This window comes from Galeopterus variegatus, unplaced genomic scaffold, assembly GCF_000696425.1.
Source record: "Galeopterus variegatus unplaced genomic scaffold, G_variegatus-3.0.2 Scaffold674, whole genome shotgun sequence".
Taxonomy (NCBI): domain Eukaryota; kingdom Metazoa; phylum Chordata; class Mammalia; order Dermoptera; family Cynocephalidae; genus Galeopterus; species Galeopterus variegatus.
In genome coordinates this window covers 374,692-386,488 of record NW_007726785.1, presented here as the reverse complement: position 1 = coordinate 386,488, position 11,797 = coordinate 374,692, and the positions used below count along the sequence as shown (strand labels likewise).

The window sequence follows — 11,797 nt, the reverse complement described above, 5'->3', positions numbered from 1 at the left end:
TGAAAATTATACTCCCAGCTTACTCTTACCATGTATCTTAAACTACAGCTATTTACCCAAAGCAAAGAAGCAGAACATTTGAATGCTACCAAACTTCATAGGAGATGATTCAGCAACCTTGTATCGATAAATGTGTGCTCTTCTAGAAAATTTCAGGAACCAGTTAAAAATAGACCACACTTCAAACAATGGGGACTTTGTAGGAAAAGAGCTTAAAGTTTTACACAGTATACAGAGATTTAGCACCTTAAAACACTGTAGGTGAATCACTAGCTTTAAGTTAAAGGTTTGTAGAGTGCCTACTATGTGCCAGGTACTTGGTAGATGCTTTACAGAATATGCATGCTCCAAGTGCATGGTCAAATAATACCTGACATTTGTAGAATGCTTTCACTCATCTCATTTAACTCTCAGAATACCCACAGGCATGAGTTTCCCAGTTTTACAGTTACGGAAACGGAGTCCCAGAAAAGTCAATCTGACCGAAATATCACATTTGGCATATGAGTTCTGGCTCCAGACTTGAGCCTTTTGACTCATAATCTAATCATCTGCTGTACTAGTTACTCAAATGCTCTTAGGTGTTGTACTGTCAGTTTTTAAAATTAAAATCCTACTTGACGACTTCCAGTATTGTGCTTGTCAGATTCTGCTAAGAATCAAAACACAAAAAAGCAGCAACAACAACAAATTGTTTAAGTCCATGGTCTCAGCATGTCGAAGTTCAAACTCCCTGGTTAATCCTGGCGAAAGCCCGCGTTTCCTCCTGGGTGCGGGGCGCTCCCTCTCTCTTCCCCGAGCGCCGCCCTGTAGAGACGTCCCGGGTCCCTGAGGTGAGCAGCGAAGAGACCCTCAGCTGGGCTTCCCACAGCCCCCGCGGCCGACGATAAGGCATTCCAGAGCCCGGCGTCCGCGGGACCAGACACCAGAGCGTCCCTCAGGGCCGGGAGGTGGCGAGACAGCGGGGCGCGGGGCCGACACCCCTGCCAGGCCGACTCCAGCACTGCTCGCCGACCGCACCTGGCAGTCCCGCAGCCCCGCGTCCGTCGCCCAGCGGGAGACACCAACCGCCCCGAGCGGCCGAAGCCCCTGCAGCCTCAGACCCCGCCCCGGACCACCCCGCTCCTACCTGCCTGGGCCTTGACGCTGCCTCCGCGGCGGAGCTGGAAGACTCCACTCCTCTCCGCGAAGGCGCCGGTCTCCCGGGTCCCACTCTGCTCCGTCCCGCCCCCGCAGGCCCGCCGGAGGCCCCGCCCCTGCCCCGCCCGGCCCGGCAAAGCCTGGTTCTTATTGGCTCCTGTTCCCACCCCTCACGCTCGGCTCGGCCCCGGCGCAGCCCGAGTTCCTCGTGAGGGGAACCTCCCGCCTCGAGTCAGCGTCCGGGCTGGAACGTTGCTAAGAGCTGGTCACCTCGACGCTGCGGCCCCAGCTCCATCGCACTCACAGTGCCTGCTGTCGGCCCAGCCCCACGGCGACGGACCTACACTTTACGTGCGAGATAAAGCCTAGTTTAATCAAGGAATCCAAATGGCACCTCACTCAAGGAAACCATAGACTTGTCGCCTGCCACGGGGCTCAGTTGGCCTGCTGTCTCCAGCGAAACAGCAGCATCGTTTCTCTGGCTGAACTCGAGGAGCAAACATTTCTCGGACAATGCAGTACAGTTTCAACTTGAAACGTAGAGAGATGCAAATAATGCTCCTAGCACCTGACGCTTGAAATCCCGGAGCAGGGGTGCCTTTGATACTCCCAGTGCCTGAGGTCGGCCCCCACGCCCTGTTGAGACACACAGGGCCTGCAACACGCTCTTGCTCAGGTATGTGCATGGCGCTGTGCCTACTGCAAGCAGTAGCCCAGTTTCACTAAGGCTGCAAGACAAGGATGAGTCGAGCCTGTTTCCCAGGCACTCACTACCTGCCCCACCCGGCCCCGCCCCAGTCCACCCACCCAGAGCTTCTTGGGTCTGATGACTAAACTATTCTCACATTTGCTCACAGAGAGGTACCAAAATAGAAGACTGCCAGAAAGAGAGGTGTTTGGTTACACATAACAGATGACTGTCGCAAGCCAACTTAACCAAAACAATAAAGGCAGCATATCCCAAACCGTGAGCTGTGGACAATAAAAGAGGAATCATATACTATGATGGGGGGGGGAACATAATGACAACACTTTTTTTTTTTCTAAAATAATGTCCATTGAGGAAATAAATGTGATTATTGTTTGTTCTAAATTTTGAACACTGATTTTTATGGGAGCTCTCTCTAAAAAAGAAGAAAAGGAAAGAAAAGAAAACCTCCCAGATTGTCTTAGATGAAATTTGGGGCTAAAAGGGTGGTTTTGAAATTTATCTTTTGAATTTGCGTTCAGAAAGATTATTTAGCAAAATGAGGCAGATTGAATTCTGAGTACAAAATACTCATTTGAAACCAAATCTGTCATGGATGGTTGTATGGTTTTAATAAATTAATTCACATGTATGTATTCTACTGTCCTCTTGATTTTGAAAATTACCCATGTAATATAGAGATATGCATAATGGTAGTTAATGCCCTTTTAAGCCTGAGAATTGAGAGTTTAATTTAGCAATTCGTATTATTCTGTTGATAAGGAGGCCAAGGTAAAATAAAATCAGGTTCTTTAAGGGACTTAGAAATACTCAGGAAACAGTACTTCAACTTCAGAAACTAGAAGGAAGATTCTTACATCAGGGCTAGTACAAACATGCTGTCAGTGTCACAGCTATGCTTATGGCTACCTGAACAGAATGTGAAAACATGAAAGCAAGAATTTGCTTTTCATTTTTCTTCCATTTGAAACATCATTACTTTCCGAGGTGTTTCACAAAATTCTCTTTTTCACATTTGTAGTCACACTATAACTTCGTGCTGTGAACAACTTGAGGGTAGGGACATGAAATGTTATTCTTTATGTCTTTGGTGTCTAGAATAGTACCTGATACTTTAGATTTTTAATCAGTAATTGTTTATTAAATAAATTGAATGAAATATCAGCCTAGCCACTAGATGGCAACACAGTTGTTGTATGTGTACTACTGTAATCTGGCTAATTGTAATTTCACCTGACTTGATTAACCGGCATGTTTCTAAAAAGTTATGTGTATCTTACCTTGGCAAGTGAAATCATTTAAAATGTACCACTATAGCTCACTATAACCTTATAGTCAATTACAGTCTTAAAGTTAAGAATCGTTTTGTAAGATAAACTTTCCCTGAGTATAATAACACAGAAGTACTGATTTTCTATATGGGGATACATCTGCTCTGTTTTGTCTGAGAAAGTCGCTGTTTACTTATACCTTGTCAACAGACTTTTTAATGGTTCTAAGTGCCTTAAGCAAGTTTCATTCTATAAATCAAAAGCCTATATTCTCCCAATAACAAGTCATTTACTCGTATTTTTGCCCAGCTTTAATAACTGTTTTTCTTGAAAGTCATGGAGACTCTCGAGTCGGACAAACCTAGGTCCCCACTGCCACCCTTCACTAATTGTATCCTTCTGCAGGTTATTAACCTTTCTAACCTCAGTTTACTCATCTTCCCCAAAATGGAGATAATAATTTTGTTTACTTTATAAAGGTTGTGAAAAGGATTAAATGAAATAATATCAGTGGAACATCTAACACAATCCTTGGCTTATAGTAGGGACTCAATACCTGGTAACTATTATTCAAACTCTACAATAAAAATTTCACCCGTATTATTATTTGGTCTATTTATTTTATTCTGTTGATTTAAGACCCTCAGCAATTAAATTGAGTTCATAACACCAGGTTTCATAGCGATAAGCCATACGGATTTGGGCTACATTTGTCCTCCGGATATCATTTCCAATAGGGCCTTCCTCAAGGTAGTTGTTGCCCAGAAACTTTGCTTTCTCCTATAAGAGAAAAGGAAGCAGCATTATTGTTGTCTCTTTTCACCCTGGTATAGACAATAATTGCATCTACCACAAAAAAAAAATGCCTTCCTTATGTTAGCCACTGGCAAAAAGAAAAAAAATAAACCATTAAAAGCACTTATCTGCATTAAAAGCCTCAGGTGCACAATCTGCTGAGAAATCAAGTGTATTTTGTTTCCATGGCCCAAAGCCATGGCCAGAAAGAGAAAATAATCATTTCTAGTCCTTGTTCATAGTAAATGCATATGATTTGTGGAACATTTTTTCTATATGTGTCTCCTTGAGTAATTTTTCAATATTCAAGGCACCAGACCCTATAGTCAGAAGGGGTGGCCAGTCAAGGACAAGTCTACCTCATGAGAAATTCCACATTGCAGAACACTGTTCCTTGCCACTTCACACATGTCACAGGTGCTCAGCTTAAAGACTTGTGCAGCAATGGCATATTCTTCCATCAGGGGTTCCTGTCGTTATTTATTAAAATGAGGCAAAAAAGAGGAATGCATTAATAGAAGAAATAATATGCAACATGCACAAAAAGAATAATGAAATACCTTGATTTGACTTTCAAATTTTAGGTGGGAAACAACTAGTAAAATATATTTGTATTGCTCAAGATTCCATAGGTGTACCTTGGTGAAGTGGAATTGCATCGGGTCGTCTGTAGACAGTGAGATCATTAGCCCTTTCTGGAGGAAATCTAAAAAAGGATTTTTGGCATACTCTAGAAATAGGCTGTTGTTACTTAATGGCGACATGGCAATGGGAATCTGGGCTAAGAAAAACAAGTACTGTAACACAGGACTCTGAAAAAGAAAAGTGAAAAAATTTTTTTAATTTTGAAAAAGCGATATGAACTACAAATATTAATACCTTGTTGTCTACCTTAAGCTTTAGCTTTCAACAAAATTATCACTTGTCCTTTAAATTCCCTGGTAAAGAATTATAGTTTTTCAATGTAAATACTATTTAGAATAAATGTATTTGGGATCATCAATTTTCAGAAGTGAGTCAAAAAAAATTCATTTGAGCTTTAGTTGCCTACGTTAGATGGTCTGTCTTAGGCAAAAGACCTCACCTTGAATCATTCTTTTTTTCTCTGGAAGAAAGTTCTGATTCTCACATAAAACATTTTAAAGCATGCTATAACAAGAAATCTGGCAAAAACTAGATTAAGGTAAGACAAATCAACTCTGAATTACTCCTTTCAGAGTTCTAGATTAGAAGTCAGGATATCTGCATTAAGTTATCCCTACCAGCAACTAGTTAGGTAATCTTTACTTCTCTCTGTAAAATGGACTGCACTAAATAATCTCAAAAATCTTTTATGCTTTACTTGAATTTTTTTTTTTTTGGCAGTTGGCTGGTAGAGGGATCCAAACCCTTGACCTTGTTATATAACACTGCACTCTAACCAACTGAGCTAACTGGCCAGGCCTCTACTTGAATTTGATTCCAGTGTTATAATGACTTGTGACAGTATGATAAGGAAAAAAAAAAGATTCTTCTAGCTCCAATACAAAACATAATATTAAGAAGAGAGTCTTTAACTCACCTTTTTTAAATTCAGGCCATGAGAGATATTATCTGCTACCATGAATGCTGTCATGAGATGGGTGAGAGCTCCAGCTTCCCCACAGTGAGGTCTGAACAGAAATGTATTCATGCCTCGTTCCCTAGGGAAAGGGAACTGCTATAGGAATTGCGGGTTTGGGGCACAGAGTGATGTACAATAAAATTCAGTAGAAAAATTAACACTCTAGAATCAAAGGATTCAGGAAAACTGGCAATCTCAAATCATAATCTTAATTCTTCCTAAATACAAACTTTTAAATAAGAGGTAGCAGAGGACAGAGGGGTGAGTAAGGAAGCAAATTGATTACCTGGACAGAAACATCTTCTATCTCAACAGGAAATTTACCAATATCACCATCCCATCATTTCTCCTACTCATTTTAGGGGTGAAATGTTTCTAGAAAAATCTCATTATAATATTCCTCTATTTTTCCTTACCCAGATATATCAGGAAGGGTAAAATATATGGAGTTTTATAATAAATTGAACAGTGATTGGTGTAAATTCCTGAACTTCCAATGAAAAGGAACTGAGAAAGTTATTGAAGGTACACAAAATGTCAATTACTCCAACTATATAAAGAAATTGAAGAAAAAGTTATGGGAAAGAAAGTTCTGATTTGGGACAATTGAAAGCATCCCAGGAATGTACTGAGGCCCTTGACCGCCTAGAGACCAATGTGTGAGGAAAGAGCTGTGTCAAACAAACTCTCCTCTTAGTTCCAGTTTTCTTCTACTTACTTTCTCAGGCTGTTGAGCACCATGATGTTTGCATACATGTAGTAGGCATAGTAAGTGTAAGATGGGTTATTTTCCATTGTCCACTCCTGAGGTTTGGGACTCTTGGAGGAGAACATGTGGCCACTGTGTTTGGACTCATCATCCACACTGTCAAAGCCAGTGATCTGTCAGGAAAAGCGAGCAATGCAATGGGTTCAGTCCAGCTGCAGAGTCCCAGCCCTCAGACAAACTCAGCTCCAAAGGTGAGGACCAAATGTAAAGACATAAACACCAGGAATAAGTCATGGCCAGGTAGGAGGACTGGTTCATGAGCAGCAATTTGAAGGTCTAGAGGGTCATGCTTACATGTTTGAGGAAGACACTGAGGTCTGGGTGAGCCTGGGGGTTGATGGTGGCCTCAAACACTGGCATGAAAATATTCTCCAGCATCTTTCCAAAGTGTGGGAGGAAATTCTTGGATCGGAACACATCACTAAAAGCAAGAATGAAAAGAATTTAGGAGAAAATGAAGACTTTTATGACTGATAGCCTCAGTATGAGGAAACCAGAGGACCAAATGCTGCGTACAGGAAAAGATCTGGTATGTCCATCCAAGATCCACTCTTGTACACTCTTCTGGGTTACCCATAAAGAGAGATTCAGTTTGAGATGGGCATAAGAAGTACAAATTTCTTGCTGAACCACATGCCCCCATCTCTTCTACAAATTCTCTGTGGTAAGAAAACTAAACTTTCACAGGTAAGTACAGATAGAGAATCAGGAATATATCAATTATGTCATAAAAGTTTCACTGATTTATACATGTATATGATGTACAAGATGATAAACATGAAATGGTTATCAAGACTATCTCTGATCTGCTATAGCTGGAGCAATTTAACAATCTCTTATAGAGCACTTAATATATACCAGCCACCCTTCTAAGTGGCCACAAATATTAGCTAATTTAATCCTCATAACTCAATAAGTTAGGTACTGTTTTTATCCCATTTTAGAGATGAAGAACCTAAGGCACAGAGAGGTGATGTAACTTGCTCAAGGTTATACATCTAGTAAGTGGTACAGCCAAGATTCAAGCACAGCCAGTCTGGGTCCAGATTCCATATTCTTAACCACCACACTCTACTGCCTCTCTGCCATATGGTATTAGAAAGGAAGTATTAGCCCAGTCAAAAAGTTACTTTTTTAGCTAAAGAAACAAGGTAAAACTCTTGCATTGCCACAGAGCACACAGGACACAGAGGCAGGCGGCCAGAGAATATATAAATACTTAAGTTAGATAAAAGATCAGTGATACTGAACAAACCAAGAGAAGCCATCCCTGAAGGCAATGAATGGTAGCAGGTGGTATGAAAAAGAGCAGACTCCTATATCAATACCGTTGATAAATACTATGGAGAACTTGAGCACTTGTAGGTGAGACAATCAGCAGACAGTAGTAAAGGTTGTGATACAAGAAAGCTACATCCCAGGACAGATGAACATGGGAAAGAATGAACTAGACCCAAAGGAGAAGACCAGGAGAAAGAAAATGTATATTAAAATGTACATAATTCTTATTCTACTTTAGTTTTAATCACTGTCAATAAATTATTTGTGATCCTCATAAAGCCCTGTGTTTTTTTTGTGTGTGTGTGTGTGTTTTTTTTCCTTTTTGTCTTTTTTACTGACCGGTACGGGATTGCAACCCTCGGTGTCGTGCCCGTACCAGGGACCAGCAACGGGATCGCAACCCTCGGTGTTGCGCCCGCGCCACGCTCAGCCAGTGAGCGGGAACCGGTCACCACATGGGATCCGAACCCTCGGCGGGAGCGCCGCCGCGCTCTCAAGCGGCGCACTCTCCAGTGCGCCACCGGGCCGGCCCAAGCCCTGTGTTTTAAAAAACAAAAACAAAATACTTTCTCGTTAGAAAACTGAACTAAAATGATCTTCCTAACTCCTGTGTGTGGTCACGAGTACTGTACCCAGAGTGGGCAGAACTGAGCACACAGGACCCGGTACTGAATGCTACTTTAACAAAGCTGATTTCTATCTAGTTAAGCTGTATACTTGTGGTCCATGCAGGGGAGGTGAGACAGGTGAGATGAGGGCAAGCTTTAGGGTTCCAATAGACAGGTACATACTAGATCCTGGGGACCTGGATCATCCATGTCATGTTGGGACAGTGGATGCGGTTTTGAACGAACCAGGAGGAGAGTTTGCTCCACTCATCAGGACTGCGGCCATAGATGGACAGACGGGGCTCAGCATGCTGGTACTTGGCCTCCACCAGGTCTGCACCTACTTCCTGCAAAGCCAAGAGAAGAGTCTAAAGCCAGGGTTTCTCACAAGTCTCTCAGGTGTCTAAACCTGTGGGGTCTAGAGAGAGGAGATGGGTACAAGAAGAACTGAGGAAACATGAAAGGAAGAAGGAGGGAAAATATCAAAGATTAAGAACTAAGGGAACTGAGAGCTGAAGAGTGGGTAGTGGGGATAAAAGACTCATAGAACACAATGGAAGACTAGAAAGTGAAAAAGTCAGACTAAAGATGATGAGATATCCAAGGTACCTGCAAAAGATGTTTAGCTTTTCGTATTATTCCTACCCCCCAAAACACACACCTCCCAACTCCACATGCTATTCCTGCTTCCTAGGTACCATGAAGATGAGGGTGGATTCTCATCCTAACTCTTCCTGAACTTGTAACTCCCAAAGCCTGAAAGGGTCAGTCAGATCCTTAATAAATCCCAAAAACACACCCTTAATTTCTCTACTCTAGGAATACAGGTCTTTAAAAATCACTAGAGTAGATGTTTCAGAAGAAATTCCTTTTTTTTTTTTTTTTGTCCTTTTTGAGACCGGCCGCACCGTCCTCAGCCAGTGAGCACTGTGAGCGCACAGGCCATCCCTATATAGGGTCTGAACCTGTGGCGGGAGCGCTGCTGCGCTCCCAGTGCTGCACTCTCCCGAGTGCGCCACTGGCTCGGCCCTCAGAAGAAATTCTTACCTTCCCTCCCTCCCTCCCTCCCTCCCTCCCTTCCTTCCTTCCTTCCTTCCTTCCTTCCTTCCTTCCTTCCTTCCTTCTTCCCTCCTTCTCTTCCTCCCTCTCCTCAGGAATCATGCCAGTTACCATAGTTCTGGTTGGTTCCACCTCACCTTGATGATAGTGGCAAAGTATTCACCATTAATGTAATTGTCTGTCTTCAAGTAGAGGTCCCGTAGCTCACTCGCTCCTACAGGGTTGTATTTGTCATTGAACTTATCAAAACGCTGGAAGGTCTGACGTCCCTGAATGAGGAAAAAGGAGCAGAAATGTATCATTGCCAGAGCTGCCTAGACACAAGAAGCTAGTGGTCAAGTGGAACAGGGGTCTGGTAGCAGGGGAAGGGGTTGGACTCCAAGAACGGAATCCGGGACAATTGACAATGAGTGAACCTCAAAATTGTCTGTGGTGCTTCAGTCAGCATGGTAAGCCGATGTAGTTAAAAGGGCTCTGAGAAGGGAGGGCTTGTAGGAGAAGATATGTGCGGTTCTGAGTATTAGAGTGAAACTGACATTATCTTTTCAACCTACAGCATGAACATCCAGAGAATCAACAGTCAGGTCATAGGGATGCATTTTTAATTTAGCAAAAACTTCCTTTAGGGTCAGATTCTTCTCTTTGGTGCTATAGACCACTCTGTCAGCATCAACTTGGTAAGATTTCTTAATAAAGCGCAGCAGATGTTTCTGGTTCATGCAAGCAGCTGCATGGATATGAGTGTCCACCTGCATGTATATTCAGAGAAAGAAAAACCATCAATCAGCCTTAGTTAGCTCCTCTATCAGAGGCTATGGTGCTTGCAAATCCCACTGTGATGGAAGAAAGAAGTAAATAATGGGAGTGTGAGCTGATAGCTAGTGGAGGTGGCCGGTTATGTGCCCATGAAAGGATGTGAAAGGTTAGGCTAAACGCAATAGTAATGTTTGCTTCTCTTGTATATCTGTATGTCTAATTTGCTTCCTACATCTGATCCACACAAAATTCTAGGGGACTATCCTTCACTCCTAAAACACAGTGCGAGTGGAGTAGCTACTGCAGCGTTCAGCCCCAAAGGAGAAAGGATTGAAATTATGAAACCATGGCACAGTAATGACATTTATGAGGGAGATTTTTTATAATTTTACAAAGTAAAGTTTTGACAGATTAAGTAATTTGCCCGAGGTTTTCAGGCAGCCGAGCCAGGATTTGGACCTGAAGCTCTCTGCTCATGTGTTCTATTTGCACTTCCTTGCAATCATGTAAATAGTTAAAACAAATTTTGGAAGTTTTTCACATTGAACAAATTTCACAATCATTAGTTCATATGGTATTTACAAATCCTCATGTGAGCCAGATTTAGCAGATATATTTCCCAATTTTACAAATGATGATGCTAAAATTCAAAAATATTTAATCACTTCCCCCCACGATTTTAGAGTCAGGAAGTAGAAGAAAAAAGACAAGAAGGAAGATTTTCCAAATTCCAAAATAGTAGTCTCTGATGCTTTATTTGCTTTTGTTATTTTTGTTGTTGATGATAATTATAATTATGGGGCCGGCCCCGTGGCGCACTGCTGCAGTGTGCCGCTTGGGAAGCGCGGCGGCGCTCCCTCCCGGGGTTCGGATCCCACATACAGACCGGTTCCCGCTCACTGGCTGAGCGAGGTGCGGGCGCAGCGCCGAGTGTTGCGATCCCGTTGCTGGTCCCGGTCCGGTACGGGCGCGACACTGAGGGTTGCGATCCGTTGCCGGACACGAAAAAAGACAAAATAAATAAATAAATAAATAATTATAATTATGTTATGCCAGGAATATGGTAAGCCTTTCTATGGAGAAAACAATGGAATTGGCATTTTAACCCTTGAGACATAACCTGTTTTTAGTAAAAACCACTGAACCTGCAGAAATCTTAGCTTAATCAGAAAAACAACGTTTTTCATCCTTCTCGAGAAATAATTGGATTAATGTTTTTGCCCAGAAATTACCTCTGAGGAACTAAAATGTTTACCTTTCTGCAGTTGTAAAAATCTCGGTGGGGGTTGTTCTTCAGCTCCTTTAATTCATCCATCTCGTTGAGCATCTCATGGACTTGGAACTTGGAGGAAAGGAACTTTAGGCGCCGGTGGGTATAGGTCTTACTTTGAAAAAGATTCCAGACATTTAAAGAAAAACTATCAAAATTTCAAAACCGTTAGAAGCCTTATCATCCATGGGAGACAATTATTGAAACTAACCTTTCAGTTTACTCTGCAGTTAATCTCACTGAAAAATATCTGGCTTAATCTTTTCATCAAAGTTGGACATAATAATGAGGTAGCACTTGGAAAGGCATTTTAAAAATTAGTGGAGGGCCGACCCCGTGGCTCACTCGGGAGAGTGCGGCGCTGGGAGTGCAGTGACGCTCCCGCTGCGGGTTCAGATCCTATATAGGAATGGCTGGTGCACTCACTGGCTGAGCGCGGTGTGGGCGACCCCACACCAAGGGTTGCGATCCCCTTACCGGTCATGAAAAAGACAAAAAAAAAAAAAAAAATATATATATATATATATATATATATA

At 42.4% G+C, this 11,797-nt stretch overlaps 1 protein-coding gene across 2 annotated transcripts in view; it reads right to left on the bottom strand.

Moving 5' to 3' along the window:
* Positions 1–3,726: 3,726 nt before the first annotated feature.
* Positions 3,727–11,797, bottom strand: part of AMPD1 (adenosine monophosphate deaminase 1) — a 20,291-nt gene continuing 12,220 nt past the window's right edge. For both annotated transcript variants that reach the window (XM_008571284.1, XM_008571285.1), the window contains 10 exons: positions 11,247–11,376; positions 9,790–9,984; positions 9,373–9,504; positions 8,360–8,523; positions 6,582–6,708; positions 6,237–6,400; positions 5,477–5,597; positions 4,554–4,727; positions 4,275–4,385; positions 3,727–3,900 (listed from right to left, as the gene is read on the bottom strand). In XM_008571284.1, coding sequence (XP_008569506.1) covers positions 3,742–3,900; positions 4,275–4,385; positions 4,554–4,727; positions 5,477–5,597; positions 6,237–6,400; positions 6,582–6,708; positions 8,360–8,523; positions 9,373–9,504; positions 9,790–9,984; positions 11,247–11,376 — 1,477 coding nt within the window. In that variant the 3' untranslated portion in view covers positions 3,727–3,741. The remainder of the gene's footprint in view (positions 3,901–4,274; positions 4,386–4,553; positions 4,728–5,476; positions 5,598–6,236; positions 6,401–6,581; positions 6,709–8,359; positions 8,524–9,372; positions 9,505–9,789; positions 9,985–11,246; positions 11,377–11,797) is intronic.